Source organism: Erythranthe guttata, chromosome 8 (assembly GCF_056151865.1).
Source record: "Erythranthe guttata isolate IM_541 chromosome 8, IM_541, whole genome shotgun sequence".
Lineage (NCBI taxonomy): Eukaryota > Viridiplantae > Streptophyta > Magnoliopsida > Lamiales > Phrymaceae > Erythranthe > Erythranthe guttata.
The window spans coordinates 16077917-16105791 of NC_142540.1; the positions used below are offsets into that span (position 1 = coordinate 16077917).

A 27875-nucleotide genomic window follows, 5' to 3' on the forward strand; every position below is an offset into this window, starting at 1 on the left:
CAACACAAGGGCTGCAAACCAGCGAACGCTATCCTCATGCCCAACACCGCGTAACCATGTTCAATTATTAATTTTCAAGTTAGTAGCTAATTATTGCAATATTGTGTTCCAGATAACTTAAAATTCAAATTGAAATGAATGATTAGAAAATAATAAATTATGAATATAACTCTCAGTTCATCACAAATTTAAAAACAAACAACTAAAAAAAAAAAAAAGCTCAACACTGCATAATTGAGACACTAGTCAAAATGGAAGTGTTCTATAATCATCATCTTTTTCCAACTTCATATGTTTATATCTACATATATATGTATATATACTATGGCAGTTCAGAATCGGAGGCGTGTCCGGAACTTCTCCGTGTTCGTGGACTCATCGTCATCATCGTAGCTGGCTCTCCGAATTCATCCTCATCGCTCTTCCCGTCGGAGTATGCGACTCAATCTCCCCTTCGGCGTATCTACCGTCAAACATTTTTATCATTTTATTTTATTAATCTATCTCTATTTTCTCCCTCTCTATTCTCTCACACACAGACACACACGAGAAAAATAATTACCTGGTTCTTTGGGGGTTTTGACTTCCATCGATTTCTTCGACATAGAGATTTTACTGATCATAATTTCCGGGCAGCGACGATTTCCTCCCCGACGACGAAGTGAACAGATCCTCCACCGGAACGACGCTCTCGTCGCAAGTCGAAGCCCCATCGCTTCCCGATTCAGAGTTCTCCCTCTGGCTCACGTTAGCCCTCTCCCTCTCAGTAACCCTATACGCAGACATCTTAAATGGAATCTGCCAAATCGACATCAAATTCGAGTTCCCAATCAACGGAAACCCCCTCACAATCCCCAATTCAATCTCCCCAAAATCAATCGGCGGCATCGGCGTGTCGATCTGGCTGTGCTCACGGTTCATCGCCAAAAACCTCTTCGCGTAGTGAAGATTCCGGCAAATCGAAGAAAAACCCATCGCCTCTGCTCCTTCTCCCACGACGCTCTTCGCCGCCCCTGCTCCTTCTCCCTCCGTCGCCGGCGGCGGCGGCCTTCATGGTGCTACTGGAGAAAAAGAAGAGAGAGAGGAGAGAAAAAAGGAGATGGGAGCAAACGTGAGTTTGAGAGAGAACGGCGAGAGAGAACGTGACGCAACAGTTATACGTTTAGGGTATAAGGGTAAGATAGGAATAAAAAAAAATTAGGGATATCGTTCATATATTATTTACATCTAAGGATTTAAATAAAAGATTGGATTTGAACTTGTCATTTAGTTCAAATTAGGTTTCGTTTGAGGGACTTATGGCATATTACCTTTTAACACAAGCACGTATTCAACAATTAGACATTACAAATGATATTCTGTGCAATTAACTCAAAATATGAAGATGTCTATGAGTTTAAAGAATTTTATATTTTGAAATATGATCAAAAGTTAATAACTTCTTTTTCTTTATTTAAAAACCCCGCAACCAACCGTATAAGTGAGATTGATAATGATATTCAAACTTCAGTCTATGTGACACAAATTCACGGTTAGGCCAAAGTTAATAAATATTGAAATTAGTAGGCGAATGTAGGGGTGGTAAACGAGCCGAGCCGGCTCGCGAACTCGACGAGCCGGCTCGAAAAAAGCTCGAACTCGAGCTCGGGATTTTCGAGCTCGAGCTCGAGCTCACGAGCTCGAGCTTCGGACGAGCTCGAGCTCGAGCCCAAAAGTAGTTGTTCGACAGCTCGCGAGCCGGCTCGCGAGCTGCCTTCTATTTTTTTTTTTTTTTTTTTTTTTTTTCTTTATATATATATATATATATATATATATATATATATATATATATATATATATATATATATATATTATTCTTATTCTTATTATTATTATTATTATTAACTAAATAGTAAATAGTCTATAATAATAAATATATCTAGTATTTAAATAAAAACAAATCTATATTACTTAAATAATTCATAATTATATAAAATATTATAATAATAATAATAATAATAATAATAATAATAATAATAATAATAATAGAAAAAAAATATATATATAACTAGAGTTCATTATTTATTTTATAATTTTTTTTATTTTCCTATGAATAATTTCTAATAAAAAAAAATTAATAAAAAAATTAAATAATAATAAAAAAAAAAAAAAAAATTAATAAGCCTGAGCTCGAGCTCGAGCTCGAGCCAAAAAAAATTGGCTCGACGAGCTCGAGCTCGAGCTCGACGAGCTCGACGAGCTCGAGCTCGAGCTCGGAACATGGACTCGAGCTCGAGCTCGAGCTGGCCAAAAGAGCCGAGCTCGATCCGAGCTCGTTCCCACCCCTAGGCGAATGTTTAAAAGAAAAAAATCACAATTATGTGACAGTAAATTTGAGTCTAGACTTATCCGGACGTTCTTATCCCTTGATCACATCACATCACATCACATGTACCAAAAGTTGGTAAAGTAAAAGATATTTTTTCACCATGAGTGAGAAAGTAGAAAGTAGAAAGTTGAAAGTAGAAAGAAAACAAGTCAAATAAAGTCAGCCTTCCTTCATTTTCAAAGACCTTATTTTCTTCTACCCAAAGACGATTCAGTTTCCTCCATCTCTTTTTACTGCAAAACCCTTCAATATTTTTTCTAGTGGCGGCCGTGTGTGTGTGTGTGTGTGTGTGTTCACAAGTATTTGTGCTGTACGGAAGTTTTTTGGTAACATTCATTTTGTTTTTCTTCTATTTTCCTTGATTAATCTCAAGGAAAAAACCATTTTTCATGTGTTTTTTACTTCCCCATATTGGTTGAAAGACTTGATTTTTCATGCATGCAACATTTTTATGGCCATATTTTATCTCTGAGATAGCCTCTATTTTTGCAGGGTTTCTGTTCAAAATTGCCAGGAGGGTTTGAAGAAATTCGCTGACACTGGCAGCCAAGCCAGCATATAAATATATCTATATATATGTAGAGAGAGAAGTTTGAAGTGAAAAATGGAGGGGAATCGTACTTCCTCTGGTTCCGGCACCATGAAACAAACATGGCCGAAAGACGAGTTCACCGATTTGGTGCTTTCATGGTCTCTTCATGATATCTACGATCAGGATCTGTACCAACACCAGGTCTTTTTTCCAATTATACATTATTATATATTTATATGTATATATTATATATATGGTTCATTGTGTGTGGCTGTGTATATATATACATATATAGTAGTTGGCTGTTTGTAGTAATCAGAGATCGAACCGCGCCCATATATGAGGAAACTCCCTTTTCGTGTAGATAGGTCAAATGAAATTGGGGTTTTTGCATGATCATTCGTCTTTTGCTTCTTTTGGTTTATAGTTTATCATTTTCATTTACACTTTTCGGTAGTTCTTATGGTCGAAAGTTGGAAACTATTGTTTTTTGTTTCGATAAGGTATGTCATTATAATTTTTCAATAAGTCTTGAAGATACTTTATGGATATAATCTTCATTAGTAGTAATAATCAATTTTTTTTTCCATCTGTACTAATTTCCTTTTACATGCAGGTGGAGAAGATTCCGGAGTCATTTGAATCTGTTGATAGCTATCTCGGTTCTTACATCTTCCCTTTACTAGAAGAAACGCGTGCGGAACTTGCTTCGGCCACGGAAACTGTATATAATGCACCTTTTGCTGAAGTGACATCGTTTAGTGAGCAAAGACACGGGAAATTCCTATATAGCGTTAAGGTTGATGATTGGAGAAACAGATTAAGTGATGGTGGCAGAGAGCCTTACAAAACTTTGCCCGGTGATTTAGTTTTGATTTCAGATGTCGAACCGAAAACCATTTCTGACTTACTTCGTGTTGGCTTTACGTATACGTTGGCTTCTGTAATAAATATTGAGGATGATGGGAGTGACAATAATTGTACATCCTCCAGTTTTGCTCTGAAATCGTCTCGGGAGATTGACTTCGGGGATGGACAAGGAGAGTCACTCTATGTGGTTTACTTGGTCAACATTACACCACTTAAAAGAATATGGAATGCGTTGCGCATGCGTCGAAATCTGACAATCGTTGATAAATTATTAGCCAAGAATGACTTGGTAAGGAGATGATTATATTTTTTTCTTTCATAATTTTTTTGATTGGAAATTTTGCACTCGTCCGATTACTTTCTAACTAGTGTATGTATGCTCCACCAGAGTGAGGAGATGTGTGATGTATGTTGCCATAAAGACAATGCTGAGATGGAAGAGAAACTTGGTTCGACTTTATTCTCCAAGTTAAATGAATCACAACTCGATGCAATATTGTCTTGTCTATCGAAATCCGAGTGCGACCACAAGCCATCTGTGGAACTCATATGGGGTCCACCTGGGACTGGAAAGACAGCAACCTTGAGCAGATTACTGTTTAGTCTCTTAAAAAAGAAAGTGAGGACCCTCATTTGTGCCCCAACGAACGTTGCAATTAAAGAACTGGCCTCTCGGGTGATAGCACTTGTAAGAAATAAATCTGAGGAGAACAATTTGTCTTGTCCTTTAGGAGACATGCTCATCTTTGGCAATAAGGATCGTTTGAAAGTTAGCTCAGACATTGAAGAAATTTTTTTAGAATATCGTGTTGATAGGCTTGTAAGTTGCCTCGGGTCACTAACTGGTTGGAAGCATTGTATCTCGTCCATGCTCGATTTTCTCCAAGACTGTGTTTCTTATCATCAAATCTTTGTGGAGAATGAGCTCATCGCAGCAAAACAAAGTCCCGAGCACGTCGAATCAAAATCACTTTTGGAGTTTGTCCGAGATCGATTTCCACGTTTAGCAACACCTCTGAGAGATTGCATGACTACATTCTTCACTCATTTACCGAGGAATCCCGCTCACGAGCAGCAGATATTTCGAAACATAAAGCAACTAATGTCCCTTCTCGATTCGGTTGAGATGTTGTTGTTTGAAGACAATAGCTTGACATCTAAAACACTTGAGAGAATCTTCTTACGGGAGGGAACGGTTGATTCTGCATCGTCCTTAATGTATATGAGAAGCCAATGTCTGAATATTCTCAGATCTCTTCGGGGTTCTCTAGATAAACTTGGCCTGCCAAATGGCATTCATATAACTTCCACCCAAGACTTGTGTTACAAAAATGCTACTTTAATTTTTTGCACAACTTCGACGGCATATAAGCTGCACACAGTTGAAATGGAACCATTTAACATGTTGGTCATCGATGAAGCTGCCCAAGTAAAGGAGTGTGAATCGATCATTGCGCTTCAGATCCCCGGTGTCAGGCATGCAATTCTTGTTGGCGATGAATGCCAGTTACCAGCGACAGTTAAAAGCAAGGTAAATGTTTAATTAACTTATTTCATTATATTATACGGGCAGAAGGTCATAAATAATGCTTAATATTGTGTTTAAACACAGGTATCTGAAGAAGCTGGTTACGGGAGAAGTCTATTCGAGAGATTGAGCTCATTGGGTCACTCAAAGCATCTGCTTAATGTGCAATACAGGATGCATCCATCCATAAGCCGCTTTCCGAATTCAAATTTCTATGACAACCAGATATTAGATGCGCCTAGTGTGCGGAGCCGAAGCTATGAAAGATGCTATCTCGAAGGGAGGATTTTTGGTCCTTATTCATTTATCGATATTCCTGGTGATAATGAAGAATTGGATGATTTTGGGTATAGTAGGAAAAACATGGTTGAGGTGGCAGTAACTGTGATGCTAGTGCAGAAACTCTTCAAGGGTATGTCCGTACCTGCATCAATTTCTTGTCGCTTTACGTGCCATAAATCAGATTCTCTATTTCACATTTTTAGTGCCACGTTTATATTTGATGAATGATTTATTATGAAGTCCTCGAGTATATCGTTTAAAATCACATTATAAGAAGCTATACACCTGGACTTTGAGTTTCTTTCTAAATAGGTTCATCCAGAAGGACTTTAAAAGACATTATATATGCATTGAAAAACACAGTTAATATTTGTCTATGAAGTCTTGATTAGTCTCAATATTTTATCTCCACTTATGATTTTTTTTTTTAACGTAAAATGTTTACTTACTCTTCTACGAGCATACTTACCATGGTCACTTATATTATGTTGTCGCTTATTAATAGCATGGAATGGCTCAAACGAGAAACTGAGCATTGGCTTGATATCCCCTTATGCTGCACAAGTTGCAGCAATTCGAGACAAGCTTCAACGGAAGTATGAGAAGTTTGACAAGTTTATAGTTAATGTGAAGTCAATTGATGGATTTCAAGGCGGTGAGGAAGATATCATAATAATATCAACTGTAAGGTCTCATAAAGGTGGATCTATTGGTTTCTTGTCCAGCCCGCAAAGAACTAACGTAGCTTTGACCAGAGCTCGGTATGCCATCAAATGAATATTGTATCACTTAGATTTCATTTGATTTTTTGTTCGATAATGATTATTGTTTTTTTCTCCCCCTCTTTTCTAGTCACTGTCTTTGGATACTAGGGAATGAAAAAACTCTGAGTAAAAGTGATTCAGTCTGGGAAGCATTAATATCCGATGCTAAGCACCGCGATCGTTTTTTCACTGCTAATGAAGATTGCGACATTCGAAAAGCTGTTATAGACATTACGAAAGAGTTGGATCAACTTGAAGATTTGCTCACTGGCAAGAGTATACTCTTCAAAAATTCGAGATGGAAGGTACTAGTTTGTTTATGTTGTACTCGAATTTTATCTGTCGATTCTTTTAGCCTAAACAAATGTTTCTACAACTTATTGGTGTGTATCAAACAAAACTAGTTGCCTTTATGTTTAAAGTATTGTGTTAATCAAAGATATGTTATAGCACCACTCGTTTGCTCTATCTAGTTTGATTATCAGTTACATACATTCATATTACTTATATTTGTATTATGTACAAAACAAGGTCAAACTTAATTCTTTATGTAGTATTTGCTTAAGTATCCATACATGAAAATGTGTCGTGCCTTTTTCAATTTTGCGTTTTAAGTTGTGGTTTTTGTTACAGACTACTATATTTGTGTTTTTCGCAAATGAGTATCTTTTTTCTCAGAGTTTAAATGGCACATTTTCAGGTTGTATTCAGCGATATCTTCCGAAAATCATTTCAGAAATTGAAACCTTCCAATGTTAAGAAGCTGGCCATAACTGTTCTACTTAAGCTTGCAAGTGGTTGGCGGCCCAAGAATATAAATGTGAACTGTAAATGCGAGAGCTCTTCATATATTGTGAAGCAAATCAAGGTTGCAAAATACTATGTTATTTGCTCCATTGACTTAATTAAGGACCCCGTTTATGTACAAATTTTGAAAGTGTGGGACATATTGCCCATGACGGAGACTACAAAACTGTTGAAACGGCTTGACAGCATCTTTGCTATGTATACAGATGATTTTATCAACTGCTGCAATGAGAAGTTGTACGAGGGGTACGTCATTTTGGTTATATTTTGTTGTATGATGTATCCAATATGTATGTCTTTTATTGTTCTTTATCCAGTTGGGAAAAATTCAATATCATTAAACAAAATTTACAAGTTTTTTCTAATATGACTTCAAATCTTGATTGGCCGACATCTATTTGCTCATGTCTTTTAGTTTTCTACTTGTACAGTGTTGTAGTAGATGTCAATTCTTTTAATTTGATTTTGTTTCAGACATTTGGAGATGCCAAAGAGTTGGCCGGTTTGTACTGATATTATCCGGTTCAAGAATCTCAATGACACCAAAGTCAACACTAATAGTGGAAGTGATGGTGTTGACTGCAGAAGTCATGTTGAAAATGCCAAAGTCAGCGAAAGCTTACTGTTGATGAAATTTTATTCGTTGTCGAGTGATGCTGTGAGTCATTTGTTGCTTAGTGATGATGTGGAGGCTCGAGAAGTGGATCTTCCATTTGAGGTCACCGACGAAGAGCGTGAGATAATAATGTTTCCAAGGAGCAGCTTTATATTAGGTAGATCTGGTACTGGCAAGACTACTATTTTGACTATCAAGTTGTACCAGAAACTTCAGCAATACAGCATGGCTACACGCGATTCTATGGCAGATCACAATAGTGTGCAGACCTTGCACCAGCTTTTTGTTACTGTTAGTCCAAAACTATGTTATGCTGTTAAAAAGCATGTTTCTCATCTGAAGAGGTGCGGTTTTTTTTTTTGAATTATTTTAACTTTTATTGCCTTGGTTGGCATAAGTTAATGTTTTAAGATGGTTCATATTCCAGAAATGCACGACTGACGTTTACTTTACTATATGTACAGCTTTGCTAGTGAGAATGCCTCCGTAAATAATAACTTAACGGATATGGATGATTTAGATGAAATGGCTGAATTCCGAGATATCCCTGACACGTTTGTTGGCATTGAACCAGAAAAGTATCCTCTAATTATCACATTTCATAAGTTTCTAATGATGCTTGACGGTACGTTGGGTAATTCTTATTTTGAGAGGTTCCGTGATGTAAGAGGTTCCTCAGAATGCCAAGGTAGAAGATCTATTGCACTGCAGAGTTTCATAAGGAGAAACGAGGTTACATATGACCGTTTTCGGTCCTTATACTGGCCCCGCTTGAACGCGAAGCTCACAAAAAATATTGATCCCTCGAGAGTGTTCACTGAAATAATGTCTCATATAAAAGGAGGTCTAAAAGAAGGGGAATCAGGCGAAACCAAGCGAAGCAGAGATGGCTATGTTTCATTATCCGAAAGTAGGGTTTCCACTCTAAGTGCAGAGAAGAGGGATGTAATTTATGATATTTTTGAAGACTATGAGAAAATGAAATTGGAGCGTGGTGAGTTTGATCTTGCTGATTTTGTGATTGACATTCATCTACGGCTCAAGAACGAGGATGATTTAATTGGTGATAAAATGGACTTGGTGTACATTGATGAAGTGCAAGACCTTACCATGAGGCAAATTTCCCTTTTCCGTTTTATTTGCAAAAATGTCGATGAAGGATTTGTATTTTGTGGTGATACAGCTCAGACAATTGCAAGAGGGATTGACTTCCGGTTTGAAGATATTAGATCGTTGTTCTATAATGAGTTCTTTATGAAATCTAGAAATTGCGGGAGAAGAGAGAAAGGACTTGTATCGGATACTTTTTGTTTGTCACAGAACTTCCGTACGCATACTGGGGTACTTAGGTTGGCACAGAGTGTCATAGATCTTATTTGCCATTTTTTTCCTCAGTCGATTGATGTATTGCCTCCGGAGACTAGCCTTATTTATGGTGAGTCTCCTGTGGTACTCGAACCTGGTAGTGACGAGAACTTGATTATGAGTATTTTTGGACATAGTGGACATGATGCTGGAAAATGGGTAGGGTTTGGTGCTGACCAAGTAATTTTAGTACGTGACGAATCTGCGAGAAGGGAAATTTTCAACTATATTGGCAAACAAGCTCTTGTTCTCACTATAGTCGAGTGCAAGGGGCTCGAGTTTCAGGTTAGAAATAATGCTTCTTGCAATTTATAAAGTTAATATATATATATATTTTTAAATTAATCTATGAATGTTTATTTGCTGTGATCTCTGAATGATCTTCTTGTACTGCTTGCTTCTCTTGTAGGATGTTCTGTTGTACAATTTTTTTGGTTCTTCACCTATGAGTGATCAATGGAGGGTTTTGTATGAATTCTTGAAAGAAAAGGATTTACTTGATGCCAGTACTCCAAAGTCGTTTCCAAGTTTTAGCGAGTCAAGACACAACATTCTGTGCTCTGAACTTAAGCAACTATACGTGGCCATCACTCGAACGAGGCAAAGATTGTGGATATGTGAAAACAATGAACAGCTGTCGAAGCCCATACTCGATTATTGGAGAAGGTTGTGCCTTGTTCAAGTTCGCAAAATAGACGATTCTCTTGCATTAGCAATGCAAAGAGCTAGCAGCCCGGAGGAGTGGAAATCACAGGGAATCAAGGTTTTTTTCAATTTTCTTTGCTCGCTTCTCTTTATATTATGTTTTTTGCATTATTATTTATTCTGATAATTGTATTATTCATTTATTTATTGTTTTGCAGCTCTTTTGGGAAAAGAATTATGAGATGGCAACAGTGTGCTTCGAAAAAGCTGGAGAAGAAAAATGGGAGAAAAGGGCCAAGGCTTCTGGTCTTAGAGCTTCGGCTGACTCTCTCCGTGGTTCAAACCCTAAAGAGGCTCGTGTTATGCTTAGAGAGGCTGCTGAAATATTTGATTCTATTGACAGAGCTGATTCTGCTGCAGATTGTTTTTGCGACTTGGAGGAATACGAAAGAGCAGGTACACTCATTTGTAGATTACCAAATGTACCTTTGAAAAATTGAATAACACCTAATTTTAAAGAGAAGAATCACGCATTAAGGAAGTTTTTCGTGGTTTAATTTGTTAAGCACTTTTTGGGATGAGTTATAGAGCAAATGAGACAGTTTTATAGATGAGTAGAGATTGAAATAAAATTCTATGAAAATTTGAGCTCGATTCATGTTAGACATGACTTGATTGGTTAGATAATTAAAATAAACCTGGACATTATTTCTAATTTGATAACGAATCCGATTAAACAATAACTTATATGAATGAATTTTAGTGACACATGTTTATTATTTACGTGAATCCTCGTGACTTCATAATAGTGGGTTGATTTTTGAATTAATTTCGTGGTGCAGGAAAGATTTATTTGGACAAATGTGGTACGTCGGAGTTGAGAAAAGCTGGGGAATGTTTCTCTTTAGCTGGAAGTTACAAAATTGCCGCTGAAGTTTATAACAAGGGGAAATTTTTCGACGAGTGCTTATCAGCTTGCACCAAAGGCAATCATTTTGACCTTGGTTTGCAGTACATCGAGCAATGGAAATCATTTGATACTGGAATTATGACAAGATTTAAAGGGATTGACAAAATTGCACAAGAGTTTCTCGAAAAATGTGCTTTGGAATGTAATAGGAAAAATGACAGTGCATCGATGATGAAGTTTGTCCGTGCTTTCTGTACGGACGAGTCCAAAAGAAACTTGCTAAAGTCCTTGGATTGCCTTGAGGATCTTTTAAAATTGGAGGAAGAGTGTGGAAATTTCAAAGAGGCTGTAGAGATTGCACAGCAATTAGGAGGACATATTTTACGAGAGGTTGATTTGCTGGAAAAGACTAAGGACTTTCGAAATGCTTCGTTGCTCGTAATATCTTATGTATTTAATAACTCTCTGTGGGTATATGGAAGCCAAGGTTGGCCGCTAAAATCGTTTCCTCAGGATCGAGAGCTATTAGCTAAAGCGACATCAGCTGCAAACAATGTTTCCGAAAATTTTCATGCATCAATTTGTGCCGAGGCCGAATTTTTGTGCCGTGATAGAATGAGTTTATCTGAGTTGATGCAGTGTTATAGTGCTTCAAAGCAATATAAAACTCGTATGGTCGAAATTCTATCCGTCAGAAAATTCCTTGATGCCCATTTTCAAGTCCATCCAGCAAAATATGAATTGGATCTTCTTCCTCAATTGTTGATTGATCAAAGATTATTTGAAGAAAGAATGTTGAAGAACCAAGTCTCTGGTGGAACCCTTGTTTTCGTTTGGAGCCTATTGAAGGTACAAAGTGTGGAGATCTTCGACTGTCTCGACTCTCTTGAAAGGGCAGACCTCGTCAAATGTGAAGACACTGCTCGATTCTGTTTTAACTACTTTGGAGTGAGGTCGGCACATAACTCAAGTGACACCTATTATATATTGTTGAACCCTAATTCTGCATGGATTAAAACTTCGGACAAGAGGTTCATTGTGTGGAAAAGACAGGTGGCAACTCTTGATGCTCGTCATTTTGCGTCAGCTGCACGAGAATATTGGTGTCAAGAAATGGTTTCGGCTGGACTAAGAGTATTGGATGCTCTTCAAGCTATTTCGATGAAGCCTTCTTTGTCCAAGTACTGCCAAACTGTGTACCTCCTTCATATTTTCGACATAACAAGGTTCCTTGAGTCGAAATCACTCGGCACAAAGAAAGTTGATGCGATCAAACTGCACAACTTTCTTCAATTGTCTGCCAAATACGTTGAAATCGTTTTTCCTTTGGACCCTCGACAGTCGTTATCTGAGGATATGGTATCTTTAAGGGAAACCGAAATTTCCAAGAATTCACTTGAAGATATTGTGTGTAGAAATATTAGCTTGAAGAACGACGAACTCACTCATAGGCAGATAGGCGAGGTGGTGATGATAATGCTTGGGTCTGGATTAAAGCCGAGAAACGGGATTAATTATGAGAGGCTTATTGCAAGGCTGTCTGAAAACACTTGTAATTGGAAGTCATTCATCGAGAATCTCGGTACCGTGCAAGAATCTTCCTCCAAAGAAGCTCTGAGTCACGAGTTTCATAAAGCACTTGTCGAAACATATAACAGGAATTGGAGGGCAAGAGACTATATATCTCCTAAATGTTTCTTTTATCTTGTGGAGAGACTTTTGATTTTGGTTCCTCACTGTCGAGGTCACTTTTTCACTACAAAATCCTCGTTTGCAGAATATTTAATGTGCCTTAAACCGGATGCGAACCCAAGTGAGGGTTTAATCACCGACAAAAAATCATATGCTACAAACACGTTTAAATTTGTTGCCGATGTGACCAGGGGATGTCTTTATAATAGTCAGGGTACGGCAGAATGGATTAATCGTTCTAATATCGACTGCAAGTACTATCTTCCGGTGCTTATGCTGAGGTTGTTCATGATTCTTTGTTTATCGTGTCTGAATTCTGAGTTGCCGTTCAATACACTTTTTGAGGTGCTTAAAGTAGGTTATGTCAGAAACCAGCTGCCGTGGAAATTTTGTGAAGCTATTCGTGATAGGCGTACGAGGATGAATTATAATAATAATAATATTTCGGACAATGCTGCTGCAGTTGCTGGAGCTTTCAGTATTATAGGGGATCCTCTTGTTATTGTAGCCTCGACTGAGTTTAATAGTGTCGAGTTTGTATGTCCCGATTCCATTTTTCTTGACTTGAAGTCGTTCTCGTGTCGAAATGAGGTGATCAGAAAACTATTTCCTAACAAGAGCAGCTGTGAAGCATCAACACATTCACACGGTGATGAAAAAGTAATTGCAGTTGATGGAAATGATGTTGTTAGTGAACAAGTTACCACTAGTACGAAATCTTCAAACACGAGATTGGAAACCGATTCACAATTGAGCACCTCAAAGAATGGCGAAGGGGTTGTGCGAATGGACTTAAATTGGAACATTATTCAGGAATTATTTGACGCAGGGTATGGAAATGATGGAGATTCCAAGAGCACTCTTCGGATGAAGATGGTAAAAAGTGAAATTATTATTATTATTTATTTTTATTTGGGGAGTTGTTATATATGGATCATGTATATGATGATGATATATTGTTTTTAATTTTAATTTTTTCAGGAGGAAATGAAGGAGCATATAAAAATATTAACTGCTGACATGGCAACTCACCCTGGTGAAGATAAAAAATTGCTGGCCACGATGGAGGAACTGACCGAGCTTTTTTCTTCATTAGATACGAGGTTAGTCTTAATTTTGAGAAAATCATCTCGAATAACATAAATAAACGAAAGAATTTGATCATTGTCGTCTTCAGTATATATACATTGGAGAGTTCTTTTGTTACGCTTGTAATGAACTGATTGCCATGATTAATGCAGTGAGATTGATGTTAAAGCAATGCAGAAGCTGGGAGAACTTTTGATGAGCTTCAAAGAAAGAAGTTCTGAAATATCATTGTTGGGTTCGAATGACCATATAACAATGCATTCAACTTCTTCTGACGACGACGACGAGGAGGAGGACGAAGATAGAAAAAATAATAGCAAAAATGGAAAAGGAAAGAGCAAGAATAATAAGAAGCAGCCGAAAAAAGGGAAAGGAAAAGGGAAAGGGAAAGGAGGTAAAAGGAAGTGAAAAGGGTAATTAATTTTTGTATGTAAATCTTTTTGTTTCTTCGAATTTGAGTTTTGAGTATCTCTTCTGATGTTACTTTTTGGTTTAAGCCCGTGTCGGGTGCTCGAATGGTCGTGTTGGATATCTACGCTGCGTCGTATATCAGTTCTTTAGCATGATGTTACTTTTTGGTTTAAGCCCGTCGTGTCGCGTGCTCAAATGGTCGTGTTGAATTTCTACGCTGCGTCGTAAATCATATCTTTAGCGTTTCTTTTATTTGCTTATTACAATTCAAAATTTTAAATCCATGTTGAGATAGAATCATTAGCAAAGGCCCTGATCGGCAAAAAAGATGAACATTAAACCAACTTATAGTATGAAATGGTTTATATTTTATTTTATTTATTAAGTTGAGTTTTTAATAAGTAATGTAGTAGTTTTTGTGAAGCATAAACAAGACAGTTAATAATAAAAGACAAAGCAAGCAACAAAGAATCAATCATATGCTTTTCCAACAAGTAAAGAGTAGTAAATCCATGTACAACAAAGATAACGCATGCATGAATAAAATAAACAAGGGAGTATTAGTGAGAACCCCCTCCAACATTATTTTAATAAGGATGGGTTCAACCCCTTTTTCATTATTAGTGAGGGACCCATTCTTTTTTTATTTCCAAATTTACCCTCCCTTTATTCACTACCCATTTATCCACTACTTTGATGATTTTTTATTTATTTATTTATTTTTTTATTTTTTATTTATTTAAAAAAAACTTTGTTTTAAATATTTCTTCTTCCAGAAAAATATTTCTCTTTTTCGATTTTTTTATTGTCAGTTTTTTCTTTCAGAATGAATTGCAATTTTTTTGTACTAACTAAATCATATACACAACAGACCAACATAGTATATTAGCTTCATATTCCAAATAAATGTAACAAAAAAAACAAGGACACAAATAGATAAGGAAACAGACCTCTAAGCGGCGAATCCGATGATCTTGGAATCGAAAAGCTTCAAGATGCCACCGGAATTGGAGGAGAGCTCCTCGATTTGGATCTGTAGGTTGTGATAGAGGACACGGGGCTCTCGTCTTCGCGGCTCTCCTCGTTCTGCTCGATTGGTGATGTTTTTGTAGGCGAAGAGGAGGTTGCGTTCCTCGGCGGGGAGAAGGTTGCGTTTCTTGGCGAAGAGAACGATATTAACAGGGAGAGAGGAAAGGAAGGGGAGAAGGTTGCGTTTCTTGGCGAAGAGAACGATATTAACAGGGAGAGAGGAAAGGAAGGGGACGGTGGAGAGAGTGTAGGGGAAAAAGAGAATAGGTCAAATATTAAATAATATTACATAAAGGGCAAACTAGGTATATTAAATCGAAATTTAATAAATATTTAATTTAATTTATAAATAAGTGGGGTTTCACTAATAATGTAAAAGGGTGTAGATCCACCCTAATATACCCAAAGGTTTTGGGGGGTTTTCACTAATTATCCCAATAAACAAAGTCAATAGATGTTTTCGATATTTTAATTGAGTTGAAAAATTAAGGGTAATTTTGTAAAAAGCCTATCATAGATTTTTGATTTTTCAATTAATGAGATTCTAAGAAAGACAAAAATATTTAGTTGGGGCCAAATCCGAATCATTTGGTGAATGGACTTGTATACCAAACGGCCTCAGTCGACAAAGAGAGCCCCGTGACTAATTACGAAAATCTCCTCCATGTTTGCATAATGACAAAATATGGACTTATAACTAAGAACAAATAAAAAGAAAAAAGTTGCTGTCTTTATAGCTATTTAAATTTAGATTTGTGGTGAGTGAGTCTCGTTAGCCATTTCCCCCATTGAAGTGAATAAAATCATTGGATCAAATGAAGGCCTTGTTTTCAACTGCATGCTTTGTTTTGCTGATAAAATCATCGACTGACATTGTACCCAACTCTCCACCAAACCTCGATCTAACTGTTAACGCTTGTGTTTCTACCTCTTTGGGCCCCACAACCGCCATTAATGGAATCTTCAGTTTCTCTGCTGTCCTAATAAGTTTTGGCAGCCTCTCTCCACTGCAAACTTCTGCTCTAATGCCATTTTCTTTCAATCTTTTGCACACCTCATTGCAGTACTCAAGCTGTAGCAATTGCATAATTATTTCAGTGAGCTTAATTCTTACGTCACAAAATATACATGCAGTTGATCGAGTAAGTTATATACTACTACTACTACAAACAATGGAGTCCCACTATAATCGGATGTTTTCTTTACCTGTATGTCAGTTACTGGTAAAAGACGAGCTTGAATAGGAGAAAGCCATAATGGAAAATCTCCAGCATAATGCTCTATAAGAACTCCAAAGAAGCGCTCTAAGGATCCAAGAACTGCTCTATGTATCATGATTGGTCGCTTCTTCTCTTGATCCGAATCGACGTAAGTGATGTTAAAGCGTTGAGGCAAATTAAAATCAACCTACCAAAAAAGAAAATTATATATATTTGCCAAAAGAAGAATAGAAATGAACATTGCAGTGGTGGTTTCTTTCCATTAGGTCGGTCCACGGAAACAAACAATACCTGTATGGTGGAGCATTGCCACTTCCTTCCGAGTGCATCCTCGATTTTTAAATCAATTTTGGGGCCATAAAAAGCGCCACCGCCATCATCTATCTGATAATTCCAACCTTTGTCATCTAAGGCATCCTTTAGAGCAGATGTTGCTTTATCCCATATATCATCACCTCCCACAGATTTCTCTGGTCTTGTTGACAGGTTTACTTCATATTTGTCAAAACCAAATTGCAGCAATATTTCCTCCGTAAGATCCAGCACACCCCTTATTTCGTCTTTTATTTGATCATCTAAACAGAATATGTGGGCATCATCCTGTAAAACCAAACCATCACAGAGTAAACTTAACACAAGCCTCTGGAGCATAATTAAAATTTTTCTAACAGATACGCAGAGATGAGAACTCTTATTAATGCATTACACTGAGATATTACAGGGAGCCTTTTAATGGAATGGGAAATCTAAATTTTGATACATAAGTAACAAGAACCTCGATTTTACAATAAAGTAAATCGCATGGAATTCTTTAAAATTCAAATTAACTTGAATGGTTTCAAGGCGACAATTGTGGAAGTTTCAATGATACCATTAGATTATCTGTTGATGTCGATAAATCCAAGACCAAAAGCCAATCTAAGACTCCGTACTTTAAGAGATATAGATTCAATGAGCAAAACACAAACACATACCTGGGTAAATCCTCTTACTCTGAACAATCCATGTAAACTTCCAGACAACTCATATCTATACACTGTTCCAAGCTCAGCAACCCTGATTGGAAAATCCCTGTAAGAATGCTGCTTCCGTTTGTAAACCAAAATATGGTAAGGGCAATTCATCGGTCGGAGCTGATAAAGTTCTTCCTCTATCTTCATCTGATCAAACATACTCTCTTTGTAAAAGTCGAGATGACCACTAATCTTCCAAAGATCTCCTTTTGCTACATGTGGAGTATAGAGTAAATCATAGCCACGCTGTATGTGGATCTTTTTCCATGCATCTTCAATTATGTGTCTTACAATAGCACCCTTTGGATGCCAGAAAACCAACCCTCCACCAGCCTCATCCTGCACGTATTTTCATTTCAGGTATAAGACCTAGGGAATCTTAAATGAGCAATAACGCCACACATACATATTCGTTCAACAAAAAAATTACAATAGCAACTACCATTTTGATTTGGTTGAAAAATGGATGAAATCACATCTAGTGTGACTAGAATATAGTTGACTGTTTAAAAAGAAATATTCACATCAAGTGAAATGGATGGAATAGACATCTTTGTTTAATCTTTATTACAAAGCTGAAAATGTAACATGGATGTCCTTTGCAGAAATAAACAAATCCAGCATTTTAAAGATGTAGTTGGGGAAAGGCCAGGGCATGATGGAAACCACAAGAAATTTGGCTGGAGTGAAGGACGATAGAGGTTTACAGGCTAATCATGCCAATATTTAGCTATAAGGAGTTGAAAAACACAATTCATTTTTTTTTTCTGATTGCAGAGGAGAAGGCCTCATCTCATAAGAGGGGTTTTCAAGATATTAGTTTGATGATCCAACTTACAAGCTACCATTTACGTTTAAGGTTGAAAAGTTGCAGCACCATTGACTGAATAGAAGCATTTAAAGAAAGGTGAATCCTGAATTTTGATGGAAACAACAGTATATACTTGTTTTTCCAATATCCATTATATTCGCATGATGAAATCTATTACTGAGTCTCCATAGCATTATCATCTCGAGAAAAAATCTGACCAAAATTTAAAAAAGCTTTTCACGTAGCACCCCCAAATTGTGTTTGAAGAATATTAGTTACTTAGGAAGAGAATTTGAACTACTCCATGTACAGTAGGAAGCAAGGAATATACATGAAAATCATGAACATGGTACCTGTATAGAAAACAGATCGAGATCTTGACCAATTCTACGGTGGTCCCGCCTTTTGGCCTCCTCCTTAAAGTGAAGATAAGCTTTCAGTTGTTCTTCATTCTCCCATGCTGTGCCATATATCCTTTGTAACATTGGCTTATTTGTGTCTCCTCTCCAGTAAGCCCCAGCGACAGACTCAAGTTCAATAGCTTTTCTATTGATGTTTCCAGTAGATTCTACATGAGGCCCAGCACAAAGATCCCACCATTCATTACCTATGAAGATAACAAAGAACAACAGTAAAACAGAAGAATAAGATTTCCTAATGTCTAGATGCAGGGTTCAGAAAGTTAAGGACTCCAACCAAGGGGAAAAAAATTAAAACAATATATATTCTGGAAGACAAATACAACGATAGTAAGTAGGACTTTTCAGAAAACATTTTCTTAAGTTTTTTAGCTCAATTCGAGCTAAGCAAAGGTTTATTAGGCGTAGAAGAAAGAAGCAGACCTCACCTATATGATAGATTGTGATGGGCTCCTCTTTAATGCTCTCAAGAATCTCAATCTTGTAAGGCTCCTTGACATCAATTATCCTTTTATGGGCTTCATCTCTGCTAACTTCTTCTCTGATTAAAGGCAAATTTTTACCAATAATGCGATCCTACAGATGATTCAAGAAATAAATTCTGTAGCCAAAAAAAGCATTATCTCACGTAATGTTGTTGAATAACAAGAAAAGAAAAGGACTGATGATCACAATACAAGAAGACAAAGTCGGCTCACCATTTCTTTTTTAATTTTCTTAAGGTCCTTATCAGTGAGAGGCTCCATATCAAAGTCATAGTAAAAGCCATTCTCAATCCAAGGACCAATCGTCACTTTTGCATCCGGATAAATCTTTTGAACAGCCATAGCCATCACATGAGCACACTGCATTCGTTAAGAAAGATTAAAATCCTATACAATAAGAACTCAATCATCCAAAATTTGCATTTTGACTACGCAGGACCACTTCACAAGCTAATGCAACTAGATAAGCAAATACGGAACAATAATAAGACATAATGTAAAAAGCAGCATTAACATTGAATTTCAAAGTTCAAGGCTCTCATTTTACTTAATTAGATTAGAAGTATGATTGTAGGAACAAATTGACATCTCAGTAAATCAAATTAACAAAAAGACTTGCTATACTAACTCAAAAGTTCAATAATTTTTCGTAAGTTTGTGCAGATTACGGATTGCCCATAAGGTCTAAGCCACAAATCTGGCACCACATACACAAGTTTCATCTGCTCTTACGTTTTCTAAACAGTTAATTAGGAATTTTTTTTACAATTAATTTCGAAGTATTACCGTGTGACGAATCCTGAGGAGTTTCTCAGAAGACTTATTGGTAGGAAGGACAATTTTTCCGGAATCGGAATCGGAATTGGTATCTCTTCCTTCACCGGGCGGCGGAGCAGTGGGCATTTCCGTAACTTCAGTAGCGACGGCGGAGAATTTTGCCCTACGCAGTCCATCCTTGCGAGAAAAACGATGATCAACAAAAGAAGGGCAGACTGAAAACAAATTGAGATTGCATTTGGGGGAGAAATGGGAGAGTTTATTCCGTGGGAACGTGAGAAGACAGTGCTTCGATAACGATAAAGAGAGCGCCATAACCGTGGTTTTGTGAGCAACAAACATAATCAAGGAGTGTGTTTGTTTAGTATGTGGGCGGATTTTTGTGGTGGAAGTTTACTCTCAGCTCTCTCTCCTCTCTCTCTCTCTCTCTCTCTCTCTCTCTAACCAGTTGGTTGCGCTCTCTATATCCATTCACATATCGCCATCGGAGAGTATGTGAAGGTCGCCTGTGGGCCCCGCTTACATAAATTAGTGGGATATTTTATTCTTAATTATTTATTAATCATTCATCATACTTATAATTTTAAATTTGAAAGTGATTTTTCCTCTTGTTTTTTTTTTTTATTCCGAAAAAATATATAAAGATGCGATTAGTTTAAAAATAAAATTAAAAAAATGTTATAATTATTGTTAATATATCGCGATATATATTTGATTAAATTTAGAGGGTGTTTGGCTAAGTTTATTTTAATCAGCTGATAAGCTGTTACATCTTATTTTTAGAATTAATTTTTAGAGCGTTTGGATAATAAGCTTATTTTCTATTTTTACTCATTATAAGATCTTAATAAAAAGGTGGGGTAGATGTACTTATTTAAAAAGATCTTATTTGCTCTCCAACAGTTATTTTAAAAAAAAAATTAAGATCTTTTTTAAAAAAATTACCAAAAACTTTGGAAGAACTTATAAGCTCTAAAACATCTTTTAAGCTTAGCCAAACACCCTCTTAAATTAAATGGTCATTTTGATTTAATTTGAGGGTGAATTCTGATAATTCTAAAATTATAGGGTGCAAACTTACAATCCATATGAATTACAAGGTGCAAAACAAAATTCATCGGAGCTCCAGAACCTTCTAAACCCATAAATATTCTCTAAAACCCTACATTTGCATACAGAAAGCCCCAACTCAAAGCCTGCAATCATCTCTCTCGTCTCTCTCTCTCTCTCTCTCTCTGCCCGTACAAATCAATCTCCGAAAATGCACAGGCTGTCGAGACGTTCCGTCTCCGCTATCATCCGCGATGCAGCTAATCGACACCAACCACTCTCTTCCGCATTTACACTCATTCATCGTCCGGTAGCCTTTTCATCCTCTGTGTTTGTTTTCAAATTTTCGTGATTTTGTTTTTCAGTTTTCGTCATCGTTCATTTACTTCTCGTTTTATCTGTGTTTGGTTTTGTGAGTTCGATTCATTGGTGAAGTGAGAAATTAACCGAAGATCGGCTCCATTTTTTCAATGAAACGTGTGTTTTGTGCCTTTTGGAAATTGATAATAATTTGAAGAAAAAAAAATGGGTATTTAGACGGTCTATTTGACTTCTTCTGGTTAAGTTAGTTGTCATCAGCAAAGAGATGGAGAAGAAAAAAATGTGAAAGCACGCTCTTTTATTTTTTATTTTCCCTTTTTTTTTGGTTAGCAAATTATTATCCTGATCAAATCAAATATTTAAGGGTTATGGTGTTTGAGTGTTTCTTCTTTTTTACCGATTAAAAAATTACAAATGTACTTTAATACTTGGAGATGCCTTGCTTTGTTAAGGTTTAGGGTGTATGATTTTAGGTTTAGGGTTTAGTGTGTTGTGTGATTTGATGTCTTATGTCGGTAATCATATCCTCTTAATATTGAAGATATTTCTGCGTAGAAATGTGAATTAATTACCTAAATACAAAAATGACAGTCATGAGAATGTTCTTTGATGACATTGTCCGCTTCCTAATGAATAAATACAAGCTTTGTGTCTGTTATTCTTTCTTGTGAATAACTTTGCTATTCCTCCATGTTGACTAGTCTGGTGAGAGTGATACAACAAAGAGATGGTGCTCTGTGTTAGCAACTGGCAGCAATGGTATTGGTGTGATAAAGCCATTTAACTTAAAAAGTGGGCTTGTTGTGGGCCGTCGTTATGAGTCAACTGCTGCTGCATCTGATGCCTCAACCCCTCCAGCTGAAAAGTTCGAGTACCAAGCAGAGGTAGATTTGAACTGAACATCATACCTTAGAGATTGTCATATTAACCTTTTGCTGATAAATGTTTGTATTGTGCTATTTGTGGCAGGTTAGCCGTCTCATGGACCTTATTGTGAATAGTTTATATAGCAACAAGGACGTGTTTCTTCGGGAGCTTATCAGGCATGTCTTTCAATCAATATGTGATCCTTTATTTTGGCATTATATGGGGATTTTATAAGTCTATAGACTGAATTGATCTGTCATTGCTGACGGTGCATTATTTTTTACATCAAAAAACTTTGTAGATATCGATATTGCAATAGAGTTTGAAGGTCTTTATGTCAAACAGCTGCATGGATATCGAAAATGCTCCTAAATTTTGATTTTTGTTAGGGAGGTTAATATGATATGGCATTAGGTTTGTTAATGCATGTGTAATGATGAAATTAACTGCCGTTGTGCTTCGTTTGTAATTCTGATAATTCATAATGACAATTAGCTAATTAGTATTGGCTAGTAGAACAATATCTGCTATATGTCTAATTATTTTGTCTAATGACTACATGATGTAATTTTATTCTGGAAGTGTGGATGGTTTTTGTATAATGTTAAAAATCAAATAAAGGAGCAAAGATATTCATCTGCATAGCATTTGCTTCAATATCAAGTTGTACAGAACTGGAGGTTTCTGGTATGTTGTAACCTAAGAGTCTATGAAATGCATTCTGACTTTCGATTGTTTCCTTAGTTTCTGCTAGAAAGGTGAAGATCCGCGAGGACCATCTATATGAATGAAAGGTTAATAGAAGTGAATGACATTTAGGAATTAGGATTTCAATTTTAGGGATTAATTATAACACCGAAGACTTTTAGGCTGAAAGGTTAATTATTGTCTCGTGTACACTTACTGCTCATTTTCTGCAATTGTTACATGAAAACCATTAATGACTGGCATTTGTATCATATCTACTTTAAAACTGCTTACTGTAAATATTTATCGTATAAATATTGTACTGTTTGTTAAAGTTTCTCAATTTTTTACGCTGCAAAACATTTCTTCATATTAAAAATACTCTCTGACATGTCTGTGGCTGATGAGTCCTCCATCTTTTCTGTTTGTTCTTTCGACTTCTTAACACTCTATTTATTGTCTGGAAACTTTGTTCTTGTGTGCAGCAATGCAAGTGATGCATTGGACAAGCTACGGTTTCTCAGTGTTACTGATCCCCAGCTCTTGAAGGATACATATGATCTTGACATCCGAATCCAGACGGACAAGGATAATGGAATAATCACGATTACGTAAGTTTTATAAGCTATGAATACTTCTTTAATCTATATGGTCTGTCTTTATGAGTTATATGATTTACCATACAGAGATACTGGAATCGGCATGACGCACAACGAGATTGTTGACTGTCTTGGTACTATTGCACAAAGTGGAACTGCTAAATTTTTAAAAGCATTGAAGGTGCAATTTTTCGGTGATACTAACTTTTTATGATATTAATCTTTGACAGTCACAACGTTCATTTTTTTTAATCTCTTAAGGAGGATATTTACTGTTTTATACTGTCTTGTTTGACAGGATAGCAAGGATGCTGGAACTGATAGCAATTTGATTGGTCAGTTTGGTGTGGGATTCTATTCCGCGTTCCTTGTTTGTGAGCGGGTATCTATGAAACTGACTCCCTATTTTTTTTTCTTCTTTTCTTATGTTACCATGTCATTCTTATTTCGTCTTCCATTAAAAGGTTGAGGTCTCAACAAAGAGCCCCAAATCTGACAAACAATACGTGTGGGAAGGTGAAGCAAACTCCAGTTCCTATACCATCCGAGAGGAGACTGATCCTGCTAAGCTCATTCCCAGAGGAACTCGTCTTACTCTACATCTTAAGGTTCATTAATTAACACATCTCTAATACAATGTTTTTAGTTTTGTCTTATTCTGTGCTGAACATTTAAGCTTGTGTAATGCCTCTCTTGTGCATGTGATAGCGTGATGACAAAGGTTTTGCACATCCAGAAAAAATCCAGAAGCTTGTGACAAATTACTCGCAGTTCGTCTCCTTCCCAATTTACACATGGCAAGAGAAGGGATACACTAAGGAGGTAGGCCTACAAAAAAAATCCAATCTCCTGTATTGATTTGATCTAGCACTTTCTACTCTATCTGCTTTTATCTTATTTTATGAATTTAGATGTAATATGCTTCATCACAATTTTAGACAGTTAAATTATTTTAGAACCGTAAATGCCAGAACCCTAGTGTACACCCTATAGCACGTGTACAAAGGAATAGGATCAATCAGGATAGATTATACTTTGTTGTAGGCAGCTATTCCCCCCAATGTAGGTAAATCAGGAATAAATCATAAAATAGTAGGATTTTACAAATTGACTACCACATAAATTGTAACATTGTTGTAAAATCCTAAACCAGGTAAAATTGTTTGGAAATTGGGTCAAAATCAGTAAAACTGCAATGTGATTTTACCTTTTCAATTTAATTAGTTTGAGATTCGGATTTTAACTACCTTGATTACGCCCAGTTGAGAAGTACTTCATAACATTTACACTTTTGCAGGTTGATGTTGATGAGGATCCTGCTGAAGCCATTAAGGACGAACAAGATGGGAAAACTGAGGTACTGTTTTTAAAACTTTACCATGCATTAAGTATAACAAATATGTCCCTGTCAATTACTGAAAATTGTATAATGTGTTTGATATAGCAGAAAAAGAAGAAGACTAAGACTGTAGTTGAACGATATTGGGATTGGGAGCTTGCAAATGATACTCAGCCTATATGGGTGAGCCTATGAAATGCCATTTTACACTTTTCTTTGTTAAAGCTGCTCTCCTTCAGAGTTTAATGGTTCCTGTTTGATGCAGCTCCGGAACTCGAAAGAAGTCACCACGGAGGATTACAATGAGTTCTACAAGAAGACTTTTAATGAATATTTGGAACCTCTTGCCTCTTCACACTTCTCTACTGAGGTTAAACAGATCCCTATTAGCAAAAACTTATTTGTTGTTTAAAACGCTTCCGTTCAATAACTGTTTCTTACCTGCATATGTTTTTGGGTTTTACTTACTGCTAACATACTTTGGCGAATTCAGGACTTAGTAAAAAATAGTTATAGAGTTGTAGAAACCTCCAATGCAATAGAGACTCTTTCTGGCTGGTTTAGTCAACTAACCATTCGATTTTGTTGTTGCAGGGTGAAGTGGAGTTCAAGTCTATTTTGTATGTGCCATCAATAGCAGCGACAGGGAAGGATGACATAGTTAATCCCAAGACAAAGAATATAAGGCTCTATGTCAAACGTGTATTCATTTCCGATGACTTCGATGGTGAATTGGTGAGAAACTTGTAGGTTTTTAGGCGAGGATTGATAATTAGAAAATCCAGAAACCCAATATTCATTCACTCTTTTCTGTATTCAATAGTTCCCACGGTACTTGAGCTTCGTTAAAGGTGTTGTGGATTCTAATGATCTTCCATTGAATGTCTCGCGTGAAATCCTTCAAGAAAGTCGTATTGTAAGTACACTATATTATTGGTCTTCTTGCTATGGATGAATATACATCTGTGTAACTTATGCGACAGCATGATTTTAATGATTATTTCTATTTGCTGCCTTTTAGGTGCGCATTATGAGGAAACGTTTGGTGCGCAAGGCCTTCGACATGATTCTGGGCATAACTATGAGCGAGAATAGAGATGTAGAGTTCTTCCTTCTTGAATTCTCTTACATGGCATTCGTAGGAAGAATTTGTGTTGTTTCTTTGATATGATTGTGTTGCTATCTTAGTTCAATGTGATGTTTATAATGCCACAAACATCTGAAGATTACCTACAATGTTTCACTTGCCTTTGTGAATATATTGGCTTTACTCAACTAATTTTCTCTACTTCGCGCATATATCTGTTTCTGTACAGGACTATGCAAGGTTTTGGGAGAACTTTGGCAAACACATGAAGTTAGGCTGCATTGAAGATCGTGAGAACCACAAACGCATTGCTCCACTATTACGATTTTTCTCATCTCAGAGCGAGGAGGATGTGATCAGCTTGGATGAATATGTTGAGAACATGAAAACTGAACAGAAAGATATATATTACATTGCATCAGACAGTGTAACTAGTGCAAGGAATACGCCCTTCTTGGAGAAGCTTGTTGAGAAAGATATTGAGGTACTCTCCATCTGTTGACACGGAGTTGTTTGCTGTCCGTGTAATTTTTTCTTCCTAGAATGATTGATGACCACAATTATTCTGTGTCCAGGTTTTGTTCTTAGTGGATCCTATAGATGAGGTTGCCATCCAAAATCTGAAATCATACAAGGAGAAGAACTTTGTTGACATCAGTAAAGAAGATTTAGATCTGGGTTAGTCTGTGAAGAACTTCTCATTTAAATTCGGCAGTGTCCTTGTTTCTGTTTAATTCTCTGAAACTCTGCGAGGAACTACTTCTGCATTTATAGCAGTTTGAATTTAGAAAAAAAATATAATTATGTTTCATTGGGTTGCATCTAATTTATGGATGTTTGAACTTGGGACTTACGGATTACGTTTCACCTCCCCTCAGCCCTCCTCTCTATTGTGTTTTATATTGTGACTTATTGAAGATCTATTTAATTTAATACACGTGTGCTTTCTTAATGTGTCCCCATTCAGTGCGCCTTCTCTATGATCTATGACATGTGACTATGGCTGATTATGGGGTTCCTGACGTCTTATCAAAATGTAACTATTATAGGTGACAAGAATGAAGAGAAGGAAAAGGAGATGAAGCAAGAGTTTGGACAGACATGTGATTGGATCAAAAAACGCTTAGGTGATAAAGTTGCAAGTGTTCAAGTCTCGAATCGTCTCAGTACATCACCTTGTGTGCTTGCCTCTGGGAAGTTTGGTTGGTCTGCTAACATGGAAAGGTGAGCTCTCGACCTTTTACTGAGGCCTAGTCCTTTTTGTCCTTTTTTTTGTTGAGAAAACTTTTATTTCATGGATCCTTGCAGAGTATAGTAAGGTCTACTACTTGTATATGTTACATCTATGAGATCTTTTTGTCGATCCATGTGTCTGTTTTAAACGAACCCATTGCAGGCTGATGAAAGCACAAACAGTTGGCGATCCCTCCAGCCTTGAGTTTATGAGAAGTAGGAGAGTTTTTGAAGTCAATCCAGAGCATCCAATCATCAGAACCTTAAATGTATGTATGAATAAACGGACTTGTTGTCAATGTTTTTGTAAATATCATCATCATCATTCTTGTAAATTTACATTGCAATTGCAGGTTGCATGCAAGAGTAGTCCAAATGACGAGGAAGCATTGAGGGTCATTGATCTCTTGTATGACACAGCTTTGATATCCAGCGGTTTCACTGTGAGTATTTCTTTCTCACTTCTCTGCCTTACAATTAGAAAATAAATCGAGCTTATAAGGATATAAACTAGACTCTGAATTTGTGGCAAGACTCATTTGGTGGCGTGATAAAATGCTTTATTGGTGTCTTGTGAAACTATCTAGCTATTCATCATTCGACCTTGTTGTATGTACTACTAGATGTAGTAACTGATAATATATGAATGTGGGTTGCAGCCAGAGAGCCCAGCACAGCTTGGAGGAAAGATATACGAGATGATGAATATGGCTCTTGTAGGAAAGTGGGGTAGTGATGGATTTCAGCAGCAGCAGCAGCAGCAGGTAAACCCCACTGAGACGATTGAGGCTGAGGTTGTCGTTGATCCTGTTGAAGCTGGTGCTCAGAAATCATAGGTTGTCAATCCTATGTTGAGATTGATTTTCAAAATCAGAGAGTAGACGTCTATTTGTGCTGTCCAGATGAATAAATAAATTACTGCAACACTTGTGTTTTATGTAATTTTATTCTGATGGAGACGATTTCACAGCATTGTAGGCTATTTTGCTTTCCATTTTTATGAGTATTGTATCGTTACACTTTTTCATTTTTGTCTATACCCCTTTCCCACAAGCTCAA

The 27875-nt window shown here is 36.7% G+C and overlaps 3 protein-coding genes and 1 long non-coding RNA gene across 5 annotated transcripts; 2 read left to right on the plus strand and 2 right to left on the minus strand.

Annotated features, from left to right (window-relative positions):
* Positions 1-123: 123 nt before the first annotated feature.
* Positions 124-1208, minus strand: LOC148768618 (uncharacterized). The gene is made up of 2 exons (XR_016033178.1): positions 563-1208; positions 124-463 (listed from the first exon to the last, which is right to left on the minus strand). It is a non-coding gene; the product is annotated as an uncharacterized LOC148768618 (long non-coding RNA).
* A 1688-nt stretch (positions 1209-2896) lies between these two features.
* LOC105951295 (uncharacterized) lies at positions 2897-14131 on the plus strand. The gene is made up of 14 exons (XM_012974703.2): positions 2897-3101; positions 3517-4059; positions 4159-5301; positions 5383-5710; positions 6086-6341; positions 6433-6649; positions 7045-7397; positions 7626-8111; positions 8232-9417; positions 9542-9895; positions 9996-10233; positions 10620-13255; positions 13361-13482; positions 13621-14131. The coding sequence occupies exons 1-14, from the start codon at positions 2973-2975 to the stop codon at positions 13874-13876; spliced, it is 8247 nt and encodes a 2748-aa protein (XP_012830157.2). The 5' UTR covers positions 2897-2972; the 3' UTR covers positions 13877-14131.
* A 1339-nt stretch (positions 14132-15470) lies between these two features.
* EMB2761 (threonyl-tRNA synthetase, putative / threonine-tRNA ligase) lies at positions 15471-20182 on the minus strand. Its single transcript, XM_012974705.2, has 8 exons — positions 19643-20182; positions 19070-19216; positions 18800-18947; positions 18306-18559; positions 17103-17480; positions 16420-16728; positions 16115-16315; positions 15471-15980 (listed from the first exon to the last, which is right to left on the minus strand). The coding sequence occupies exons 1-8, from the start codon at positions 19973-19975 to the stop codon at positions 15720-15722; spliced, it is 2031 nt and encodes a 676-aa protein (XP_012830159.1). The 5' UTR covers positions 19976-20182; the 3' UTR covers positions 15471-15719.
* A 487-nt stretch (positions 20183-20669) lies between these two features.
* On the plus strand, positions 20670-27843 carry HSP89.1 (HEAT SHOCK PROTEIN 89.1). 2 transcript variants are annotated; one of them, XM_012974707.2, is made up of 20 exons: positions 20670-20993; positions 21706-21888; positions 21974-22047; positions 23044-23169; positions 23245-23338; positions 23456-23539; positions 23622-23765; positions 23866-23979; positions 24455-24514; positions 24605-24679; positions 24762-24866; positions 25091-25231; positions 25320-25412; positions 25518-25595; positions 25813-26067; positions 26159-26261; positions 26633-26807; positions 26980-27085; positions 27170-27259; positions 27476-27843. In XM_012974707.2, exons 1-20 carry the CDS (start codon positions 20895-20897, stop codon positions 27650-27652), a joined length of 2376 nt encoding a protein of 791 aa, XP_012830161.2. In that variant the 5' UTR covers positions 20670-20894; the 3' UTR covers positions 27653-27843. The 2 variants fall into 2 exon arrangements, with proteins under 2 accessions (XP_012830161.2, XP_012830160.2); XM_012974706.2 differs by having other exon boundaries at positions 20713-20993; positions 24602-24679.
* Positions 27844-27875: the final 32 nt, after the last annotated feature.

What these genes read in the sequence shown, in the direction of transcription:
- LOC105951295 (XM_012974703.2), top strand. Translation starts at nt 2,973, where the DNA reads ATGGAGGGGAATCGTACTTCCTCTGGTTCCGGCACCATGAAACAAACA. An exon ending in CAGCGACAGTTAAAAGCAAG is followed by an intron (nt 5,302 to 5,382) that starts GTAAATGTTTAA and finishes GTTTAAACACAG; the next exon opens with GTATCTGAAGAAGCTGGTTA. An exon ending in GGAGGAATACGAAAGAGCAG is followed by an intron (nt 10,234 to 10,619) that starts GTACACTCATTT and finishes TTCGTGGTGCAG; the next exon opens with GAAAGATTTATTTGGACAAA.
- EMB2761 (XM_012974705.2), bottom strand. Translation starts at nt 19,975, where the DNA reads ATGTTTGTTGCTCACAAAACCACGGTTATGGCGCTCTCTTTATCGTTA. An exon ending in CATCACAATCTATCATATAG is followed by an intron (nt 18,560 to 18,799) that starts GTGAGGTCTGCT and finishes TTATCTTCATAG; the next exon opens with GTAATGAATGGTGGGATCTT. An exon ending in GGCAATGCTCCACCATACAG is followed by an intron (nt 16,316 to 16,419) that starts GTATTGTTTGTT and finishes CTTTTTTGGTAG; the next exon opens with GTTGATTTTAATTTGCCTCA.
- HSP89.1 (XM_012974706.2), top strand. Translation starts at nt 20,895, where the DNA reads ATGCACAGGCTGTCGAGACGTTCCGTCTCCGCTATCATCCGCGATGCA. An exon ending in AATGGAATAATCACGATTAC is followed by an intron (nt 23,170 to 23,244) that starts GTAAGTTTTATA and finishes TTTACCATACAG; the next exon opens with AGATACTGGAATCGGCATGA. An exon ending in TCCTTCAAGAAAGTCGTATT is followed by an intron (nt 25,413 to 25,517) that starts GTAAGTACACTA and finishes GCTGCCTTTTAG; the next exon opens with GTGCGCATTATGAGGAAACG.